This window comes from Zerene cesonia, unplaced genomic scaffold (genome assembly GCF_012273895.1).
Source record: "Zerene cesonia ecotype Mississippi unplaced genomic scaffold, Zerene_cesonia_1.1 Zces_u009, whole genome shotgun sequence".
In the NCBI taxonomy this organism is placed as follows: Eukaryota; Metazoa; Arthropoda; class Insecta; order Lepidoptera; family Pieridae; genus Zerene; species Zerene cesonia.
Window position 1 is genome coordinate 48,907 of NW_024045139.1, and position 23,813 is coordinate 72,719.

Consider the following 23,813-nt stretch of genomic DNA (forward strand, 5'->3'; position numbering starts at 1 on the left):
TACTTACTTTATTATTATGATAATAAACTTTCCTCACCTATATAGTATAAGGGAATAGGTCGTTTTTGTTTTGGATAAACCTCATTCTTGCAGTAAACATCTACGGACATAATATGAAATTTCAAATAGGAGATACCAGCTGATGTAAAAAAAAAGCTCCAGTTGTGTTACAATAGAGATCTAAAATCTACCAAATAACCCACAAAATTTTACTAAAAATGATAATACCGTAAAATGTTACGGATATTATACTTGTTGTTATACTAGGTTTAAGCATTATGGATTCCATTCAAAGTGAGACCAATTCTGCGCGGGATGAGGACGCGAATCTAGGCAATTGGCTCGCTCGCTTTATTCTGACAGAAATTTGAAAATATGTATTACTAGCTGCGCCCCACGTAAGTCTGTATCCCGTAGGAATAGCGGGATAAAAAGTTGTCTATATGTTATTCCAGTTGTCCAGCTATCTACGTACCAGATTTCATAATGTTATACCCCAATATATACATTTCGCCAACGTTTTATTTTACAAAAAAAAAAACTTTCTAGGAACCTCTCTCATGTCATTGTTAAAGACTGTATGATTAAAACTAATTTATTTAAATATTCGCAATGTTTTCTTAGTTACGTGTATGGATCAGTCAAATTCAGAGTCGTCCCTAAAAATAATTTCATACAAAATATGAAATGTAGCCATGTATAAATTAAACATTATATTGGTCTAATATCGCTTAGTTTGTATCTGACTGGTACACGCAATGCTGACAAATAAATATTAATAATAGCTTTAGGGTCTTTAAAAATATTCATATTGCATAGCAATTACACTTCTAACAAAATATATAAAGTACAGAATTAATGACCTGATTAATCAACTAACCCATACACTTGGGTAACTACTGTTTTATTTTATAATACCTCTTTATTTTGTATTTTTGACAAATAGCAACATTTTCTGTTAACTCATAGTAAAAATGTCATCAATGATTGACTTGTGTCATGTGTGACGTTATCAAAGCGCTCTGCAAAACCAAGCTGCGCTTGCTTTATATACAATTTGAGATAATTTGAAAAATTACTTACATAAAACTGCAGAAATAATGGCTGAAAAGCCGCCAGAAGAAGGGTATATATCTGTAGTTGATGAGGATCCGGAATTTTTCGCATTATTGAAGTGGGATTCGAATCAATCACATAAACAACATGAGGTTCGGAGTTTGGAAAGAGCAAAAAGTCCTGAGAAAACTATGCCAAGAGCGAGAGATGAAGTAGATCCGTTTGATTTGAATGATCTGGCTTTTATAGAGGCATATCGCGTTCCTAAAGATATAGCGCGAAGTCTTTGTGAAGAATTGAAGCCAGTAATGCCCGATTCTATTAAATCTATCGAGTTTTCGGTGGAGAGCAAGGTATTTAGAATAATATATAGTACGATATACCTACAAACGTAGGTTTAAAGTTTTATTATTTATATAGTCGCAAATAATATGTTAAAGTAAAAAAAAAATTGTCATATTTTTTATTAAGTAAATTATTCATCTTAAATTTTGTTAACAAATAATTTATTACAATAGAAACATGGATATTTATTACTGAAATCACCAATTTAATAAGAAAGAAAACGGTTCTGAAACGGTTTTTTTAGTGTTTCTCACCACAGACCTTTTTATTGGGTGACCAATTTTGATGATTCTTTTGATATTTGATAGAAGCAAGACATAAGGTCTTCCAAAGGCCCAATTTTTATTGGTCAAGTTCTGAATTTTTTGCTTAAAATAATGATGACCACCATCTCTTGTAGGTACTAGCTACACTCTCATTCTACGCGACAGGGAAATATCAAAAGTCCATAGCAGGCAAAACAGACCCAAGCGTGACACAGTACTTTGTGGCCAGTGCAGTAACACAAGTCACGGAGGCTATGAACCATCCGACAATAGTGAAAAAGTACATCCATTTTCCACATCTGCGCAATGAAAGAGATGTTATTAAGAGCAGGTACATTGCCTAAATAGCAGTAGCATTTGCCTGCTACTATGTTCTATGTATTGTTATATTTGTGAGGGTGTGATACTATCACTAATGCAAGATGGCCTAAATCGTACCGAGACATATGTGAATCCCATATTTAAAGAAATTTACAATGTTCTTTGTTTATTCTTTACTTATGCTTCTCCAGCTTAATGTCTCACTTCAAGAGAGTGGAGCTTGTCATAAGCAAAAGATTTTTCATCATCAGATTGGCACTTCCAAAGATTATCCCCTACAAACATACAAAGTTAGAACTATCTCTTTTTAACATTTAAGACGTAAATTACGGTCTTAAAAGTAATGACTGACTGTAGTAATGTCTGATTCCAGGTTCTACATGAAGTACAGGATACCAAATATTGTTGGCTGTGTGGACTGCATGCATGTGCCCATCGCTCGTCCCGAGGAAGACCACAAAAGGCACTTCAATAAGTCATATCATTCCAAGAAAGTACAAATTGTGAGTAATCAAAGTAGTTTGAAATTCTCTTTTTTTTGTCTTTGTTAGCCTAAAATAAAAACAAAGAAAGTAACAATATGTACTGCAGTTGTTGTGAAAGAATTTTATGTATACATTTATATAAAACTCTTTACAGATATGCGACAGTGACCAGAATATAATAAGTGTTGATGCATCACCAGGAGGTTCACTGTCACACGACGCCATTTTGAATAAACATGCAGTTAGGAACGATCTGGAGAGCCTTAATATTGCACGAGATGTGTGTTGGCTTATAGGTAAGATGTCTATCTGTTTGTATATCAGTATTATGTAACACATCCTATCTAATCTATACATCACATACATCTATACTAATATTGCAATCCTATCCTATTTCCTATCCTATCCTATCCTACTATCCTACTATCCTACTTCCCCATCCTACTATCCTACTAGTCCTACTAATATTATAAATGCGAAAGTTTGTAAGGATGTGTGTTTGTTATTCTTTCACGCGAAATCTACTGAACCGATTGCAAAAAAAAAAGGTACATAGATAGCTGGACAACTGGAATAACATATAGGCAACTTTTTATGCTGATACTCCTGTGGGTTACCGACTTACGCGGGTGAAACCGCGGGGCGCAGCTAGTTTTACTATAAAATCAACTTGAAAAATTTGTCATTTTGGGCCAACCAAATGTTGGAAAATTAAAACTATGATCACAGCTTCCGCCATACGTTTTAAAAATGTCCATAAAAAAAAAGTCCTTGTTTTTACAAAAACTTAAAAAAATAGCCAATATGGTTAAGCCATTTTATAATTGTTACCTTATCATTACAGGTGGTGCACACTATACACCAAAACAGTACATAATGACACCGCTACCAAAAATAACAAAAAAGACACCAATATCCCCGGAGAAGTACTACACGAATTTGCACTCGCAGACACACACGGCGGTCACAGATACGATAAAACAGTTGAAGTCGCGGTGGAAATGCCTACAAGCCACCTGCAACAAACAGTTTGACCCGACTACAGTATCTATGATTATCGTAGCATGTTGCATTCTTCACAACATATGCAACAAGAGAGGTCTGCCGGCCCCACAAATGGGCCAAGCGGAGGAGAGGTTGGAATTGATGAAGCAGAAAGTCGCGAATGCCCCGGTCTCGAAAAAGAGAGTAGAAGATCCGAGCGGAGTTCAAGTAAGAAACTCGTTAATAGAGAGGCTGTGGAACGAACGCAGCGTAGCGGACTGTGCTCCTCCCAAGAAGAGAATGGCGAGGAAGGAGAGAGAGAGTCAGCCGGTGCAAATGCCTCAGCAACAAATGCAAGAGGATCCGAGTAAGAGAGCCAGGATTATGATGAATAATCCATACGGTTTGGGGGTGGGGATGGCGCCTGGGTGGGGGCATTACCCGCAACACTAATATGTGAAATAATTTATACTGAGTATAAAATAGAGTTGTTGACAGTTTCTAATAAAACTTGTCGATGGATTACTTACTAAATACTTCATTAAAAACACGGTCGCGCACCGGGCTCGCGAAATTAAGGGTTCAAATAGCCTAAAGAGCGACTGTTAAAAATTAGTAACCCATCCCATTTATGACAGCGCAAACCGTTGCTTAACGTGGATTTTTTAAGTTCCAACTGTGTATAACAGATCATGAGATACAGTCTGATGACAGACGGACAGTAAATTCTCAGTAAGGTAACTTGCCTTGTCCTATTTGTAAACCTTTTTCAAACTCAAACATTATAAATGTCCAGAAACTGGCCTTGTCCTATTTGGATTTATATGGATTTTATGATACAATTAGAAACTATATTTTAATGCTATTGTAAAAATATAAAAATATATAAAGTAAATTGCTGTAATTTTATTAAAGCGTAAGTGATAATTAGTTTTAAGTGCTATCTGAATATAGCTAGATCTATTTAAAACTTGTATAAGATATTTATTCGACTTTTTGTTCAAAATCTTTTTCTCCCAGAATATTTATTTTTTCTAGTAGTAGTGTATTTCTTATGAATATCGCTATAGTTTAATTAAAGTTATTTATCCTTAATTTCCTAGAAAAAGCATGCTACTAGGATATGAATCAATTGCGTGTTTTTTCTGAATACTGAGAGTATTCAGAAAAATATGATTTATTTGAAATATATGTTTATATGATTTATTTGGAATCTCTGTGTACTGTGATTTTAAACAGTATTATAAGTGGTGCGGAAGTAAAATGAGGTAAAAAGTTACTAAGAGCTTGTACATGAATCTCAGTATAAGAATTAAAGTTGGATTATATCATAGAAGAAATAATACATAAGTATTAGCATAGTGTATTTTAAATGTATGAGATAGTGAATAAATTTATTGGAAGTAAGAATAAGTATTTTCTTTTCAAAATATGTATGGAATAATTCGATTTCAACGGTTTTAACGTTTGACGTTGTAACCATAGACTGACTCTGGTCATTATTTTTTCTCATCATGCTCGATCACTTTATGGCTTTGTCAGATATAACGCGTTTTTAGCGCGCGTCACAATGCTTAGCTGACGCCGCGCTATGACGCCGACTTGTGTTGCATACGTAATATACATTTAAGTTTAAACAGGCATTGACAGAACAAACAGAACTGTTTTACTGTTTTATTAATACAATATTGACAAATTAGCCTTAAATTAATTTTACTTATTTAATCAATATAATTATCACCATATAATTATTACCATAAAGAAAAATATACAAAACCAAATCAATATAAAGTCTTTATTAGATAGATAAATGGAACATACTTATTATATTTATTCAAATATTTATTTACAAAAGGAATTAGCGATTTCATTAGCCAGTAGCGACGCTATGGCCATGTTCTGGCAATTCACGGTGACCAAGTTATGGTCGTTTTGGACCTTAACCGATATGAGCACCAAGTCTTGGGATGACAGCAGACGACCGGCGAATCTGAAATAAAAAATATGCATAATTTGTAACTTTGAAATTTAACGTTTCTTGCAAGAACACAATTTAACAAATACTTATCAAAACTTGTACTTGCTAATAAACTTTTCAAACATTTAATTTTTAGTTTTATAGCATTAAAATGCTTTATAAATGAGAAATTTTGAAAGAATAGATTTTTTTTTCTTCATGTTTCTCAATAAAAAAGATCCCGCCTCGATATCAAAATTTTTTTTCTATTCTTTCAAATTTTCTCATTGTCAAACATTGTTTTAATTATAAATCCAAATTGAGCACAGCAAGTCATAAGTCATAACGTTACAAAATAAACAATGCATGAAAGTAATTTGGGATGAGTTGAATTTAAGGTAAACTGTCTTTTGAGAAGAAATAACTACTGAAATCTATGTATTAATTAAAACGCAATATTACAAATTGTCAAGCAATGATCTCCCGAATGTACTAGTAAGATATTATAGATGACTACCGGTCCGCCTCGGCTTCGCCCGTGGTACATTTTTTTTTTCATGTCACAGTCGGCAATGGAGCTGGTGGGACGCCTGATGGTAAGATTACCGCCGCCCATGAACATTTGTAGAGGCGTAAAGTCGATTACAGACCTTACGCCTCTACAAATGGATTGCCGACTTTAAATTGGGAAGGGATTAAGAAAGGATTGGCGAGAGGAATAAAGGAAAGGACTGGGAAGGGGAAGGAAAAGGATATGGGCCCATACTACATATATAGCTTACTAACTGCGCCCCGCGGTTTCACCCGCGTAAGTTTGTATCCTGTAAGAATAGGGGGATAAAACTTGCCTATAAAAAAAAATAAAATAAAAATTACTTGGGGAAATTAGCCGGAGAGTCCACGGCACCGACATTGGCCGTCTCGAACACCCGCTGGCACACCAGCAGCTCGTCTTGCAGCTTCGGCGCCTTTTTGTCGCACTGCAATATTACAATATCGTTATAATCGGATATCATTTGTGTTTCAATATTCTGTTGTATTAATTACTGTCAGTTATGATACAGATGTCAATTTTCATAACTTGTCAAGACTTGTTGAGCTGTCGAATCATTAAAAAAGTCAAATCACTTAGAAACGTGGCGCATTCGAACGGATTGCGGCTTGTTGTTGTTTATTCAACGTTAGACCCAACTACCCTCACTTTGTTAATAGTCTTTGTGACTGGCTGCGATATGTTATTAACTGACTACATCAATTAGGCAACTGTGTAGAATCGCAGTACATTCTCATTACGATCAACATAGTGTACATTGTTAATTAAAAATTTTTTATGTGTGTGTGTGCGTGCGCGCTTCAGACCTCAGTCATGCCGCGCAGCTTCCTCTGCTCGGTTGTCCAGCGCGCCGGCGACATGCTGACCGCGCGCACCAGCTCGCCCACCGGTGGGGTCAGCACCACGCCCACTTCGCCTGAAAGGGAATAGAGATCAGGTCAGTTCTGTATATTTTGTCATTAAATACACACACACATTTACCCCCACAGAAGACCGGCGTGAAACAGTAGTATGCTCCTCGTTCGGCGAGTGGGGGAACCAGAAGCCCATATCCTTTTCCTTACCCTTTCCAGTTTTTTTTCTTTTATTCCTCTCGTCAATCCTTTCTTAATCCTTCTACAAATGTTCCAGAGCAACCATAAGGCGACCCTTCAACCTAATTGCCGTCGATAACATAAAATCTATATATATAAAAGAAAGTGGGGATAATTACACTATTTATAACTCAAGAACGAATTAACCGATTTGGTTGAAAATTTGTGCAGAGGTAGTGAAAAGTGTGCTTAGAACATTTTTCTACCGGAAATCCCACGGGAACGGAAACATGCGAGGATAACTCCGGGTCTATCTTCCCTGAGACTACGCGGGCAACGCCGTGGGTGGAAAGCTAGTGAACAATAATTAATAAATAAATTCTCGTCAGAATATTTATTTATCTCTCGGCCACCCGTGATTCCGCCACAGAAATCGAATTTCTTCTACTCTTTCGGTTTCATGTACCTAAGGGGCACCCCACGCCATCTATTGAGATGATTAAGAACCATCACAACCAATACGAAACATTATTTCAATGATTACAATATTGTATCGATGGAACGCGGCCTTTGTTAATTTAATTTTTAGTTTTATAGCATTGAAACGATTTATAAATGATTTTTTTTCTATACCTTCAAAAAATTATATGCTATAAAACTAAAAATTAAATTTATTAGACTATGACATAATAAAAACTCCGATTTTAACCGCGGGCGTAAACTAGTCGTAAATGAACGGTTAAAATCCTCCTGATGCGTACCCAAAGAGCTGACGATGGTGAACTCAACGGGCTGTATCGAATCGGCGAAGTCCACGCCCAGCAGCGCAGTGGTCGCCGCCCCCGGCCCCAGGCACGAGATGGACGGGAACGGGTGGATGCTGCGGGACCCGGAGAGAGACTGGAGAACAAATCAATCCTATTACTGAATAATATATGATATTTGTCCCACAAAAATTGCGTTTAATTAGATGGATACGTCACTACATTGTGTAACCAAATACAACGGATTATGAGGGGATTTGTTTTAATAGATGCGAGTGATTTATGAGGAAGGTTTATATGTATAATAACATATAGATGTATTAAACTCTTCCGAATTTAACGCGTGCGAAGCCACGGGAAAAATTTAGTTACGTTATATAAGGAACAAATCAAGCGCACATTGCTACGGACAGCGAGAGCGAGAGGGTGAGGGGGTGAGGAGCTCGAAGAACCGGTTCAGTGGCTGCTCAGCTAGTCACCCCAGATAATTAACAACCGACATATAGTACTGACAAATTGTCAGTACCATATTAGTAATGTGGGAGTCGAGCACACTTCGGCACGAATTGGGCCAGCTCGCATCGGGGAAGTTCATTCCTTCTTTTTCTTTGTTAATCCTTTCCTTATCCCTTTTCCCTTAAAAGCGGGCAGCACATTCACCCTTTTCGGATCGACCAAGGTAAATGCTCATGGGCGGTGGTGACCGTTTATCATCAGGCGAACAACCAGCTCGGTTGCCCGCTATGACATAAATAAAGGTCCACACTGGAATTAGTACTGCTTTGAGACGTGACTAACCGAACCCTGGTTAGGCTTGCTTCAGAACATAATATGATTTTTACCTACGATTTAATGTTTTACTTTTACTTTGAATTGTATTGAAGACCATGGACCATTTTTCTCTCTTTTTCATCACTCACCATTTTCCCAACCCTCAGATCCAGTACATCATCAGCGCTGTGGTTCACCAGCTCGAGCCTCACGCCGCAAAGCTTGGCGCCCGCGAGGTGCGGGGTTCGAGTCCAGTGGCTGGTTGCTGCGAGCCCGCCGGACATCACACGGGACACCACTTCGGTGCCCCGTGTGGGGATTATGCTTGCCCCTATGGGGGTTATTGTGTCCTCTGGCGGGGAATATGATATCACTTAGCTCAGAATTTAATCCTTATTGTGAATGTCAAAGTTTGTTTGTTTGTTTGTCCTTTTTTTACGTTGAAACGGAGCTTTTTTATTGTATGATTTTTGTGTCTAGAGTTAGTACGGAGACTAGACAGTGACAGGCTACTTTTTAACGCTGGTAAACATCTCATTCCCATGGCAATTTGTCTTGAATTTAAATTAATTAGACTATAGCCCATTCATTACCCATTAGTCTGTAAGCAGAGTATTCATGCATACTAATTATTTTTAAATCAAAATTCAAACATAATTATAATATGTATAAGAAAAAAAAATAAAATAAATAAATAAATCAACAGATAATTAAGAGAAATAATGTGTTGTCATTTCACTGCCACAAGTCCACTCACCATCACCAAAGCCGGCAGTTTTATTAGTTGGGGGGGAGAGAAAACCCCCACAGGTGGGCGTCATAGTGGGCAGAGTGCTCGCCGCCTCGTCCAGCTCCAGCAGCAGCTCCAGGTTCGACTTCTCGTTCTTTTTTGCCATCTCCTGCTTTGGTGGATCTTGTGGCTGGAATATATGACACGTTTTTTATTTTATATCTCTCAATATACATTTTTTATTTTTTTTTTATTCATGATTCAGGGAAGCGCTTGACAACGATCTCGCCTGATGGTAAGCTGAGATGTGGACTTGGATGGAACACGCTTCCCTAGAAGGTACTTGTTCACTCTTTTCTTGAAGACCACCAGATTGTACTCGTCGGGGAACACAGACTCAGGAAGGATGTATATACATACAGGTCGCTTATTATTAATATGTTAAAAAAGTATATAGATAGAATAGTTTATTCGGCGGCCTTAACGCTTATAATACTGATGGTGATCTCTTCCAGGCAACCGGGGTAAAAGGTTAACTTATGCACCTAAACCTGGCACCTATGGCACCTAAATAATATCAGACAGGTAGGTAGAGAAGAGTATCAAGCTAAAAGGTTTTTTGAGAAGACAGTCTGTAACTAAAATAAGCCTTTAAACATAAAGAAAAAATCACATAAAGTATTAAAATGCATGTATCGATTACCTTGCGTTCGTTTTTAGTCTGTTTGTCCGTATCCTCCGCACTGCTGTCACTCTCCGAACCGCTCGCCTCAGAACTAGACGCCTCGCTGTCTGACTCACTGTCCGATGTGTCAGAATTTGATCTGATTTAAGGACATATAGAATTACTAATAGATCCATACAATAACGTAACAAATTATTATTGAAATACTAGCTTTTCGCCCGCAGCTTCGCACGCTTTAAATTGGGAGTAGTTTAATAGAAGTTATGTTACATATAAACCAACGTCTTGAATAAGTCTATCTATAAAAAAACCGCATCAAAATCCGAAAACCCGTTTTATGCTATAAAATACTTTTTTCGTAAATTTTAGCAGGTGAAACTATGGGGCAGAGCTATTAAAATAATTTATTTATTTGGGTAATCCAATAATAATTGTTTACATCAAAACAATCACAAATACACAAAAAATATATCAATAATTATTTGTTTTTTGAAAAAAGAAAGACACGGTTATGTAGATAGAAAAAAAAATAAACACAAACTAACCTACTTCTTAAATGGAGAACTTTGAGAGAAAAAATGCATGCATTTATTTCTTAAAACACTTACTTGTAGTTATTCGTTTCTTTCGACTTTTCTTGTTTGTTCGCGTTTTCAATTTCATTTTCATTATCTCCTTCCCTAAAAAACAAAAAAAATTATTTATCCTTCTGCTGTGGTGGTTACTTATAGGTATTGCATCCATATGTACAAAAGAATTCGCGAAGTGTTCTGACACTTATAGATCTGTTTCTATACTAATATTGTAAAGCTGAAGAGTTTGTTTGTTTGTTTGAACGCACAAATCTCAGGAACTACTGGACTACCGACTTGAAAAATTCTTTCAGTGTTAGATAGCCCATTTATTGAGGAAGGTTATAGGCTAAATATGTACCACGGGTGAAGCCGGGGCGGACCGCTGGTATATGATAAAGAGCAACTGTTAAAACCTATCCAATTTGTGACTGTGCCAATCTTTGCTTAACCTCATAATATTTTCGAAATATAAAGTGGATAGGGAAGTACCACACCTCCACAGCATCTATCCTCGCCTAAATATTTTTTATTAAGTTAAAAGCTACTCACTCGTCAGACGACTCTTCGGATCCGCTGGAGGATGATGACCCTGATGATGAAGACCCCGACTGGCTTTCCGGCTCCGAGTAGAACGTTTTGTTCTTCTGGAGTATTCATATGATGATTAATATAATGTAGTGATATTAACCATTCAGATCGGGCTCGAAGGACCATAAGACGTAGAGTTTTTTGCGATGTAAAATAAAAATTGTTTTTATTTATTAGAAAGAAAGAAAAGAAAGAAAGAACAATTTATTTTAACACACACAAACGCACAAATAATAACAAGAAAATGAAATAAAAAAAAAACAGAATATTATAATAAGAGAAGGAATAAAAAATAAATATATATAAATTACGTGTAACCACACGTGCGTGCGCCAAAAAAGGATGCCACTCAGTATATTTTAGTAAGAACACCTCAATACTGATTTTCAGTGACATTATATTACATGTATGCACTAATTAATGATAATGTAAAAATGCATGTATGCGATGCCGATGGGATGTGAACTCATCGTTCGATAACGCTATCAATCTGAAATGGGTATGTAGGTAACCGTGGACTTCTATTGTGGTCATTTTACAGTAAAGCTAATAAATCAGTGATTATACCAATAATAATACTACTGACATCATTTGTGAAAATTTGAGAGATGTAAATGCGAAAGTAAGAAAGTATGGATGTATGTTTGATACTCTTTGATGCGAAAACCACAGAATAGATTATGATAATATTTGGCAGTGATGTAGCTTATGCACCAGGATAACACATACGAGTAATCTATAGAAATACCTCATCGCGACGTGAAAGTAAGACATGTTTTGTTTTTAAATTAGCTAATAGTGGACATTGAGTATGAGTGTTATGCTGCTTTTAGTTTAGCTAATATACATTTAAATACTATTTTTCCGCCCGCGTTTTCACCGCATATTCAAATAATGATGAATGACCCTACCTACCTAACCTATCCAATTAAGAAATTTCATCCAGATCGGTTCAGCAGTTTAAGAAGAAACAGATGAGGTTACTTTCGCATGCACATAATATAAGTAACGATTAGTAAGGATATACAATACAATGGAATATATTTTATTTAACACATAAAAATGAGGAAGATTAACAAACGAAGATGAAAAAACAAGAAAGGAAAGAAACATTTATAAGGTTAAATAGGCGGCCTTATTGGTTATAAGCGATCTCGGATAGGATACATTATAATTCAACAATAGAGTGGAATTTCAACAACAATAGGTGGAGTTTAAAAGAAGGGAGGAGACTTAAAAAAAATGAACAAAAAAAAATTATATATAAAACTAATATTAGTAAATTATAAATATACTAGCTGCGCCCCGCGGTTTCACCCGCGTAAGTCCGTATCCCGTAGGAATCTTTTTTATTTATCTCGATATAAAAAGTTGCCCATATGTTATTCCAGTTGTCCAGCTGTCTACACGTACCAAATATCATTGCATTCGGTGAAGTAGTTTTTGCGCGAAAGAGCAACGAACACACACACACATCCTTACAAACTTTCGCATTAATAATATTAAGTAGGATACATATATATATACTAGCTGCACCCGGCAAACGCTGTTCTGCCTTACTCTTATCATTTAGGGGTCTGAAAAATAGATGTTGGCCGATTCTCATAGATACCGGATAAGCAGAAAAAATTTCATCAAAATCGGTCTAGCCGTTTCGGAGGAGTATGGCAACGAAAACTGTGACACGAGAATTTTATATATTAGATATATATATATATATATATACACGTACGGGCGCGTCGGGTGCGTCGGGTGCGTCGGTCGCGTCGTGCGGCGGCGCGTGCGCGGGCGGCTCGCGCAGGTCGGCGTGGCGCGCGCGCGGCGGCGGCGCGGGCAGCGGCCGGTACGCGCTCGCCGCCGCGCCCGTGTACTGCGACAGCGTGCCCAGCGTGTACTGCTCGCGGTCTGCGACCGATTTGCGACTTTTAGATTGGCGGGCTAGCAGCGACTCGATAATTGACCAATGCGTGTTATGACTGCTTTTGGATTAGCTGATAGTGGGCCTTGTGTGTGGGTGTTATAGCTGTTTTTAAATTAGCTAATAGTGGACATTGAGAATGAGTGTTATGCTGCTTTTAGTTTAGCTAATAGTGGATCTTGTGTGTGAGAATGGAAGGGCTACTTTTAGCGTAGCTAATAGTGGGCCTTGTGTACGGGTGGTAGGGCTGCTTTTAGCTTAGCGAGCTAGCAACTACCCGATAAACAATCATGTGTAGACTTTAGGTCTAATTTTGGATTAGCTATTAATGAATCTTGTGTTTTGTTTTATCGCCATTTTTCGATTAACTAATAGTGAGCCTTGTGTGATACGGCCGCTTTCAAATTACGAAGTTAGCAACGATCCAGTAACGACCTTACAGGTGGGTAATCCGACCCGTACCAGTGGGTTCTACATCGTCAGAAGTATCTTACACATACTTGAACTGCCCATTTAATAGGCAATCATTATCTATCTATTATATCTATTATATATTTTATATCTCATCGATTCTGTATGTAAAGACATAGTACGACTTTTCGTATTATTCATATGTATATATAGAAAACAGAATGAGATATTACAGAGTTTCATCATTCAAAATTCATTCTTAAAGTTTGCCAATACAGTCGTATTATCACAGTGATAACAATCGATAATTTTGTAACCACATGTCGCTCAATAATCACTCCTATAACTGATCACATGATGACATTAAAACATAATCAAACTAACTGTGATTGATTCTTTTTTTTAAAGAATATTTAATTCAGAATTTCAGAACTTCACAATTATATCACTCAAAAAGCACCTTTAACACGAAAGGCTAAGATTAGTTTCTGCATAACCAACACAACGTTTTTCAAAATTCTAAATTCCAACCTGCCTACCAAGCAAAACTCACCCTTAAAGCTGGTCAATACGGTCGGTTTCGGCTTATCCGGGCAGAAGACGTGCGCGGCGTAGCGCGCGAGCAGCGCGCCGCCGGCCGGCTCCGCGAAGGCGCGTAGCAGGCGCGCGCGGTCGCGCACGTCGTAGCTCGCGTCGTAGCGCGCCAGGTGCAGCGCGTAGCGGCACATCGGCAGCGTGTCCGGCTGCGTCACGCACAGCTTCACGGCCAGCGAGAGCAGCTGCAGCTTCACTAGCTCATCCTGAAAGTTGTTTCGGTATCTTAGTATACAGACAGAAATATCTCTCATACTAACAAACCGCAACGGCTTCGCCCGTGGTACATATATAGCTAATAGCCTTCCTCAACAAATGGGCTATCTAACACTTAAATATTTTTTTCAAATCGGACCAGTAGTTCCTGATTAGTGCGTTCAAACAAACATACAAACAAACTCTTCAGCTGTATAATATTAGTATATAATATATAATTAAAATAGTAAGTGTTAATAGTTGAGAATTTAGCCGTGTCTCGTGCGCAGCATGAAATGTATATACATTATACGTATCCTATCACGATTACATGCTAGTGTTTCTTTTCACAACGCAAACCATCGAATGAATATTTCAAAGCGATACTTAATAGAAGTCATTCGACTTCTATAAATTTCGACGACAAGTTAATACTAACTTATTAAATACCAAACATGAGTTTGTCGTTACTTAAGTTATAACACACTTATTTTTTAACACTTTATTATGTGTAAAAATGTAAGTGTTGCTCTTATTGTGTGAGTGAGTGTTAGGAATTGAGTAATGTTATTTACATTGTGACAGACTGCGAAGTCATCTACACTAATATTATAAAGAGGAAAACTTTGTTTGTTTGGTTGTAATGAATAGGCTCAAAAACTACTGGACCGATTTTAAAAATTCTTTCACCATTCGAAAGCTACATTATCCACGAGTAACATAGACTATATATGTACCACGGGCGAAGCCGGGGCGAACAGCTAGTTGCATATACAGCGTGTACAGCGTTTACAATAATACAGCGTGTAAGTGAAACTCGTTCTCACTCACATAACACACACCCAGTGTCAATATATCTGGTGAGTGAGACTCACTCAATGTCACTATGCCGAGTGAGACTGACTCGTTGTCGATGTAGCTGGTGAGTAAAACTCACTCGGTGTCAATATATCAGGTGAGTGAGACTCACTCAATGTCACTATACCTAGTAAATGAGTCTCACTCAGCAGGTATACCGGCGTGTCGGCGTACCTGGTCAGCGAAGTTGCCAAGCATGTGCGCGAGTATGGCGGCGGCGCGCGGGTGCTTCGCCCCGTGCTCCGCCACCAGCCACACGGCCGCCGCGCGAGCGTTGCCCGCGAGCCTGCGGACAGCTCATATTTGCAAAAACGAATCGGCCAAGTGCGAGTCGGCCTGGCGACCGACTGTACGGTGCAGAAAAGGTAAAGAGCAAGTGAAGAAAATTGGTCACCCATCCATTTTACGGCCGTGCCAGTAGCTGCTTCATCAAATTTTTTATTATTTGCGATAATAGGAATACATCATCTCTGAAATTTTGAACGGTCTAACTATGATGATACATGAGATCCAGCCTAAAACCACATTCACACAAACTTTGTTTACAATAATTCAAGGACGATTTAATGAACATAAATTGACAAAAATCTCACCGATCCGAGCGTAGCAGTTTAGCGGCTCTTGATACAGCAGCGCGCGCCGAACTAGCGCCACCACCCACCACTCTTTTAACTACCACCACTGCTTCACATACCACCCATTCTGTCGAGATTATTATGTTATTTCTTTATTATGTGTAATTATATCTATGTTTCTAACATGATTTTAATGTGGGTACTGTTTAATTGAGTTTGAGTTTGAGTGAGTTCTCGTAACACAAAATTTATTTATAACTGGTGTTACATATAAAAATACATATCATATACTACTTTTGCGAATGCGCTACCCGCTCTTAATGGATAAGAGACAAAGGAAAAGGATTGATGACTGGAAAGAAGGAATTTACTGGGAAGGGTGAGGAAAAGGGATCTTCGGCTCCCCCACTCACCGTACGAAATACAATAGCATTCCTTTTTTTTATAAACGATAGGCAGACGTTTGACCACAATCCCACCTGATGGGAAGCGGAGATGTGATGGATTCCTTTTTTTTCAGGTAATTTTTCTGTGGGGCTGTGATAGCAGAACAGTTAACACTCACCATCCTTACTAGACAGCAAGTGGAGCAGGCCGTTCAAACAAGTCTCCGTTTCACTGCTTATCGCCACAGCGAGTCTACCGATCGCCTGTATGGTGGCCGCCACGAACGCCCTGTCACTGGACGTCACATACGTCTGATACTCCCTTAGCACAGTGGGCGCGGTACCCTCCGTTGCCAAGTTGGTCAAGATCTCGAGTTTCAACAGTTTAATGTGAGTGGGGTCCGAGTTGCGGACGAAGAACGATTTGAGAAACGGTTCGAACAGCGTCTGCAAGAGGAATTGGTCCTTCGATCAAAAAAATACAAAAAAGAAATTTATACGCAGCGATGAAAACTATTTTTGGGTGTAACATTGACATTAAAACTGACACAATAACTTTTTTTCATTTATTTGATTTGTATTTTCGAACGTTATTTATCAAAAAAAGAACCAGTATAAAAAGAAATTGGTCCTTTGATGGAAATGTTTGAAAAACCAAAAAAAAAAAGGAGCATTTTTACGCTATGATAAAAACCCTCTTTTCGTATATATGTTTTTCTATTATTTGCTTCTACTTTCGAACGTTATTTATGAACAAAAATTTTTTTTTAGTTTTTCTATCAAAATATATAAATATCTTATCCTCTTAGAAAAAACTTTTTAAAGGATTTTAAACGCGATTTATTCATTATATTATTAACCCGACGTTTCGAACACTTTATAGAGAACGTGGTCGCGGGGAGACTGAGTCTCCCTTTTTAATTTCTAAATGTATAATACTCGCGTAAAATCAAACACAAGAAAATACTATCTTTTCCTCTTTTTTTGTCTATAACTGAATTAAAAATCATTTTATTCAACGTACCCGTTTCGACACAGTGAGTGCGGCAATCGAATTAAGTACAACACTCTGCACTTCCACGTGAGCTCGCAGCAAGCGCACCATTGCCTTCGCTACTGGCGGTAGTTCTTGCACTGAAATAGATGATTCATTTTATTCATGACTCGCTATGTGCCCCGGCTTCGATCAGTTTTTTTTTTTATTTTGCAAGTGTAGATGTAATAATGTAATAGTTAATAATTAAATGAAACAATACTGGCCAAGTCTAGTGAAGATCATGAGGAGCCTCAGATTTTTTTTTTATGTCATAGTCGGCAATGGAGCTGGTGGATCGCCTGATGGTAAGCGCTACCACCGCCCATGGACATTTGTAGAGGCGTAAGGTCAATTGCAAGAGTCCCACAGTAAAATTGATTTGTGTTGAATCAATGTTTTGTTAATAAACGATTTTTACTTTTGTTTATTACTAGCGATCCGCCCCAGCTTCGCACGGGTACAATATACAATGGTTGTTTTTACGAAGAGTGTCGTCAGCATTGCTTGAACGTCCCGACTTCCTTGAGCATTGCTATCGCCGATACTGATTGATGTAGCAGAAAGAAAAACACTTGTGAATAATTATTCCAATTTATAAATATAAACGCGCCGACATATACATATAAACCTTTTTCTTGGATTACTCTATCTATTCAAAAACCCTATCAAAATCTGCGTAAGTTTAGTAGTCATTGCGTAATTTTAAAGAACTAAGCATACAGACACACTGACGGAAAGGGACTTTGTTTTATACTATAGTGATGTTACTAGCTTTCCTTTTCTGATGGCTTCATCCATATAATCATGGACACGATATAAAGTTCTAGGATTTTACCCGCAAAGTTCGTCATACCTTCCGTGTTCATTCGTGTCCGTGGGATTTTGGGGATAATAACCATCCAAACCATCCTATCCCTAGAACTAACTGTTAGGCTACTTCAACTATGGCACAAACAGCCCTAATCCTACCAATAAACCTGTCACAGACTACAAAAACCTTCAAAGGTCCACACTGGAAGAACAATTGTGTCACTGCCATCCCCACACTAACTTTCCTGCTCTGTACCAGTCACTTTGCAGCACAAAGCAAGATACAGAAATCAGGTCTAAATTTCATTGCAGTTAGCTATAAAATTGCCACAGATTACAAAAACTCACCAGGTCCGCAATGGTAGAACAATTGCGCCACTGCCATCACCACACCAGCATTTCTGCTCTGTAGCAGTGGCTTCGCAGCTCGAAGCAAGAGCCGGAGATCGGGATCTACGGTGGGTGATGACGATGTCTTTTTGGGGTTACTAGTATCTGAATCTGAATCGTAGAATGGTTTCTCTTCTTCGCTCTCACTTGAACAATTCTGAAAGAGCAGGATTTAGTATGAGATTAAATACAGTTAAGAAAAAAAAAACTACACATTGAACCAATTTTGTAAACTATTGTTAAAAATGGTTATTTTTAAACAGAGCCTAACATGCAATGAGAATAATTATGATATATAAAACTTACATCATTGTTAGGGTCCGGGAAGCAAGTTTTGGAGTACACAGTGAGTACATTGAGCAACGCGAGCTGTCCCCACTCGTCCACATCAGCTAGCAGTGCACACAGTTTTCTACACACATAAAAAAGCTATTATATAATACCATTTCAGGATACCTTCAGGGTCATTTTATTTTCCTTTAATCTCAATTAATGTGACACTTTAATTGGACATTAACGTAATATGTTAATACTAGATGTTCGCCCCGGCTCCACCCGGGTTGACTTATTTTGGAAGGTTTTTTTTTCATAAAAATATCCCCCTGATATAAAAACACAAAAGGAAGATATAATTTGGAGCAGACTGCGGTTTTTGGGATATTCCACTTTCGGTGAGCTTAAAGTTTCGATATCACAATGGTAATGGCAAAACATATGCCTTATATTTGGTAGCACTCTCTTACTAATATCGTAAATAGGTAATATCTCTCTGTCTCTTCTTTAACCCCTAAAACTGATTTTCGAGAATCGGATACGGGGGAAATATACGAGGAATTCCTCGGACTGTCCATTATTTTCGTTGATTTTTTTAACACGTGGGCAAAGGCATTACTATAAACATTCATTTTGAAGTAGCATCCAAAAGTAGTAGAAGTAGTGATAAAATAACCTGTAACTCCTATGTATAAGACTCATCCTGTCTCCACACACTTCGGAGAATGCCATGGCCGCCGAACCAACAACCAAAGGTGCCTTGTCGGATAATAACTTATCTATGATGGCAACTAACTCCTCCTTTTGCTCTGGATCTAAACTGTTAAACATAATATGTGATTTGTTAGTTTACAGATTAAAAATAAATGTTATTGCATAATCAATGAACATATAGTTATTTTCTACAAAAAAGGTCATTTACATCTCATGACAACAATTTCCTATGCGAAACAAAGCGTCAATCGTTTAAAAACCCACAGAGTTAACGTGTAACAAAACAGAGTACAGTCAAAATGAGAACCCCACATTTTAAACTACTTACAAGAATTTCGGAATATAGTTTCTGGTCAGAAAAAAAATTATGTTCTGTAAATCTTTGTTCATGTTTGCATATTGTTACTATACAATACAAAGTATGCAAATTATTCACACATTTTGGCGTTAAAGAAAATACAGGAGTTTTTACTAACCTAAACATGTAGAGTAACCTTGCATATTGTAAAAAACAATTACTTAGTGTATGTGCATGTAATTCGATCCACACAATCTAGCCATCTCTTTCTCACCTGTACAACTTAGGTATAGCGTGAGCGGCCGTCTTCCTCACATATGGACTCATATCGCTTGCCGAGTCTCTGATGGCCAGCATAACAATGGGCACAATCATGGGCACACGTATAGAAGACAGCACACGTAGAGCACTCGCTCTTATAAGTTGGTTAGGATCCTATAATGTAAAAAATTACTATATTTACTAGCTACTGTATTAATAATAAAGTCTAGGTGCTACAGAAGGTTTTCTTTGGACATTTGGAGAGGTGTAAAGCATTTGCAGACCTGTCGCCTCTGTAAATGGATTCCTGACTTTCAATGGAAAGGTAGAAAGGATGACAAGAGTGTTAAAGGAAAGAAATAGAAGGGTTATATAAAATAGAAGGGTTAGCGAACAGAGACCAGAGCTACAGGTAATAACTCGAAGCTATGCACTAATCACTAAATATTTACCTTCAAAGCTCTCTGGAAAGTACTAATAGACAACAGAGCTAGATCCTGCTGCTCTTCAGCATACCTGACAAGATATACATAGACTAACTTCTTCACTTCTATGTTTTTCGACACTACATTCTTTACTACTGCTGGAAACCTGAAATTATTAAATGTTTATTGAACTGAGAGGACTAATTTATATTATTAAGACTTATGAAAAAAAATAGTTCTATAAAAAAATTTAATGATTCCTCAAGCTTAATTTTAACTATTCATTGGCTTGCCCATTATAATAATTGCATAAAAATTGTTAATATCACTGACCAATTGCCATAACTAATCGTTATCATATATAAATAAAAACATTAAAACAAGAAATAATGAATCTATTTAATACCATCTCTTACTTTTCTTGATTGGATATAATAACTTAGATTTTAAACGTTGAGTAAAATAATTAGTTATTAATGAATTGGTATGACAAATATGACAAGCTTTAGAATAAAATATCATTACAGAAAGCAAAAAATAAATGAAAAAATCAACTAACATTGTTTTACTTGCTCTATACAGAGTGCCTACAAGTAATAAAATTATTTAAACTTGGTGATCCAATTTAGTATACAAAAATAAACTTATGAAGTTATTGTATAGTCATCTATCTTTGATAATTGTACATAATTTGAATCAAAGGAGTTTGTTACATACCAACTCACGGATGAAGCTAATAAGTATTTTAATCGATACTAATATTTTAAAGATAAAGAGTTTGTTTGAACACACTAATCTCAGCAACTACTGTTCTGATTTGAAAAATTCTTTCAGTGTTAGATAGCCCATTTATTGAGGAAGGCTATGGGCTACATATGTACCATGGGTGAAACCGGGGCAGGCCGCTAGTAAGTAATATTATAGTGATCTTACAAATCTGAAGCATCTCTGCCTTTGGCAATCATTCCTATGATCCTTTTCATAGCTTCCAGTTTGAGAGAATCTTTCGAGCCGTCCAGCATCATTTTCAGGTCTTCATTTCTAAAACAACAATGAACTGAGTCCCAAAGATGACATTGATCAATCGGAGAATGTCCAATTTATGTTAATTCAGTTCATTATAATTGAATATGCCTTTTATAGATACTATGATCACGTATTTGAAACAGAAAACATGGTCTATTATTGAGCTACTTTATTTTTATATATTCAATTTTATCTTTATAATACAGCAGACAATTTAAATATGTAACCTTGTTAAATATAAGCTTAACAGCATATTTCATGAGATTATCAACTAATTTGGATCTCTTATTGATGCTGATGATCATGGAATTGTAATGTATTGTCACCAACCTTTGATAAGTGTAGTAAGTTTATATTGAATGTGTGCATTTAAAGTGGGACAAAGTCAGGTCTAAAGGAGTTGATTACTTATTAATTTTTCTTTTTAAAATACAATAAGCGTGTTTAATGTAAATTTTAAGAATGTATCATACATAACATATAATTATGTTCATTGTTTTCTCTGTAATTTTTGACTTGTATTATATTCCTGAATAAACAACACTCTTAAACAGTAGCTTTAATTAAGTCTTGAATTATTTCAAAAACTGCAAAATTACTCAAACTATTTATAATTCAATTAAAATATATGAGTTGCATATTTGATTTCTGCTTCATATATTTCTGATCATAGATCGAATGGAAAGTATGTGTCGATCTTACTTCTTATAATCCGGTTGAAAGAAAGCTCCCGAGGCTGGATCACCAGCAGGGTACTCCACTTCACCAGTAACAACTTTATCATTGTTATACGACGGTGTTGTAGCCATTATCACAATTTGTTTATTAACAATAAATATTAGAATGCTTTCTTATCTCAAACATCCGAAAAATTTGGGATTTGATTTTCGCTTTTGACGTGTTTCGTATTCGTGATGACAATTGACATCTGATTTGTTGTGACAGTTGACAGTTACGTTTGGAAATCAATGGTGATCGATGCGGTAACGTTTCGTTATTTACCATTCGATATATAAAACGAAAGAAGAAAATTTCACTGCCTAACTTTTTTGTAACAGATAACAGTAATTAATTATATTTTTTTTTATAATATTATCATTGGCTGTACAATACAATACCTTTTTTTTTTGAGTGGGAGAGTCTTGCATCTAGGTACCCGGGTTAGGAGCCATGGTCATTTTAGTGAAGGGGTCACAAAGGGGGGTGCTAGTTAATATTCACCAGTGACACCCAATTTTCTCTTCGGCAGATTGCTATTTGCTAAATTTAGGAATATCGCGACGCCACGGATACAAAAGACGCGGGTTCTATTTTTACATCACGATAGAACATTTTCTGTTTTTTGGTATTTTTTTAAATTTTTATATTTCATTAAAGAAAACCTTAAAACTTCAAGTAAAATACAATGCATTTATTTAATTGGTTTTACTGATCGACTTACGTCGAGTAAATATGGTTGTGATGGAAAAATAAAAAAGTACACCACACCACCACAAACATACAAACCACATACATACAGCAATTTTCCAATCTGTTCTTTGAAGCCTCTTTTGCATCAAACGCCAAAGGATTGTATTTTTGTTCGCTATGATGAACGATGTTACGAAATTGTATTTTTTCCGAAAAAGTCAATAGCGTAAAGATAATAAAGATAGCGTCGCGAAATTCCAAAAGGCTTCTCTAACTGAATTCATTCATTCTTTTTTTGTGTTTAAATTTAAAAATATTGTGTTTAAAGTAAAGTATTAAATGTAATTTTAAATTTAAAGTACCTATTTTTGAAAAAAAAATCCATGTTCTTACATTGAATTTGATTTTTGATTCATTAGCTATTTGTATTAAAGTGGGCCCGAAATTGAAATAAAACCTCAAAAAATGTTAAAATTTATTATGTAATTAATATTTTTACACAATATACAATCATGTTTTCTCTCTTTTTCTCTCCTGTTAAAAAAAGCAATAAAGAATAAATAAATAGATAAATCAAAATCCATAACAACGCAATCGTGATTTTGTATAAAACATATTTTGTATCACATATAATTTATACTTTAGCAGCACCTATAAAATCTAATCGTAAATAGCTTATTGTTAGATAGTTATTTAAATAAAATGCACGGACATTAAGATGTATTTATACAAGATAATATACTTTCAAGATAAGTGAGATGGATGTTGCCTTGACAAAGTTTCAACAAGATTTAAGTATTTATCATCATGGTCAACTAAATGTCTGGTGTTAAATTCAATAAAGTAAAAAACATAATATAATTATATCGTAGGTGCCAAATGAATCCCATCTCAAATCAAATTCTATGTTTGTCAATTAATAGAACACTAATAAAAACAGTCACTTGGGGCGCGAAATCTGTTACCCGGTATCTGAATAGAACACACACACTGATAATGGATATAATCACCAATTGTAGCTTGTAACACTTTTTCATTATTTGTATGAAAAACTAAAGTGGTTGTCGGATACAAATACGAACCACTTAAACCCTACAGATAAGTTGCTTTCCATGTTAG

At 36.5% G+C, this 23,813-nt stretch overlaps 2 protein-coding genes across 2 annotated transcripts; one reads left to right on the forward strand and one right to left on the reverse strand.

The window, feature by feature from the left end:
• The first annotated feature begins 1,009 nt into the window (after nucleotides 1-1,009).
• Nucleotides 1,010-4,860, forward strand: LOC119839186 (putative nuclease HARBI1). Its single transcript, XM_038365396.1, has 5 exons — nucleotides 1,010-1,409; nucleotides 1,802-1,998; nucleotides 2,362-2,491; nucleotides 2,628-2,769; nucleotides 3,318-4,860. Exons 1-5 carry the CDS (start codon nucleotides 1,101-1,103, stop codon nucleotides 3,908-3,910), a joined length of 1,371 nt encoding a protein of 456 aa, XP_038221324.1. The 5' UTR covers nucleotides 1,010-1,100; the 3' UTR covers nucleotides 3,911-4,860.
• Nucleotides 4,861-5,238: 378 nt separating this feature from the next.
• LOC119839183 (AP-3 complex subunit beta-2) lies at nucleotides 5,239-22,201 on the reverse strand. Its single transcript, XM_038365393.1, has 22 exons — nucleotides 21,987-22,201; nucleotides 21,192-21,299; nucleotides 20,286-20,424; nucleotides 19,847-20,007; nucleotides 19,237-19,380; nucleotides 18,594-18,699; nucleotides 18,246-18,444; nucleotides 17,076-17,185; nucleotides 16,231-16,498; nucleotides 15,684-15,792; nucleotides 15,265-15,376; nucleotides 13,997-14,243; nucleotides 12,847-13,019; nucleotides 11,076-11,170; nucleotides 10,560-10,631; nucleotides 9,970-10,090; nucleotides 9,294-9,456; nucleotides 8,686-8,888; nucleotides 7,763-7,901; nucleotides 6,774-6,883; nucleotides 6,291-6,394; nucleotides 5,239-5,447 (listed from the first exon to the last, which is right to left on the reverse strand). Exons 1-22 carry the CDS (start codon nucleotides 22,091-22,093, stop codon nucleotides 5,300-5,302), a joined length of 3,138 nt encoding a protein of 1,045 aa, XP_038221321.1. The 5' UTR covers nucleotides 22,094-22,201; the 3' UTR covers nucleotides 5,239-5,299.
• Between the last annotated feature and the right edge of the window lie 1,612 nt (nucleotides 22,202-23,813).

Bases quoted from the DNA above. Each gene is read 5' to 3' on its own strand.
- LOC119839186 (XM_038365396.1), top strand. From the start codon at position 1,101: ATGGCTGAAAAGCCGCCAGAAGAAGGGTATATATCTGTAGTTGATGAG. The intron at 1,410-1,801 runs GTATTTAGAATA...CATCTCTTGTAG, and splicing joins AGTTTTCGGTGGAGAGCAAG to GTACTAGCTACACTCTCATT. The intron at 1,999-2,361 runs GTACATTGCCTA...GTCTGATTCCAG, and splicing joins AGAGATGTTATTAAGAGCAG to GTTCTACATGAAGTACAGGA.
- LOC119839183 (XM_038365393.1), bottom strand. From the start codon at position 22,093: ATGGCTACAACACCGTCGTATAACAATGATAAAGTTGTTACTGGTGAA. The intron at 20,425-21,191 runs GTAAGATCACTA...TAATAATTTCAG, and splicing joins GGCAGAGATGCTTCAGATTT to GTTTCCAGCAGTAGTAAAGA. The intron at 18,445-18,593 runs GTAAGTTTTATA...CTGCTCTTTCAG, and splicing joins TCCCGGACCCTAACAATGAT to AATTGTTCAAGTGAGAGCGA.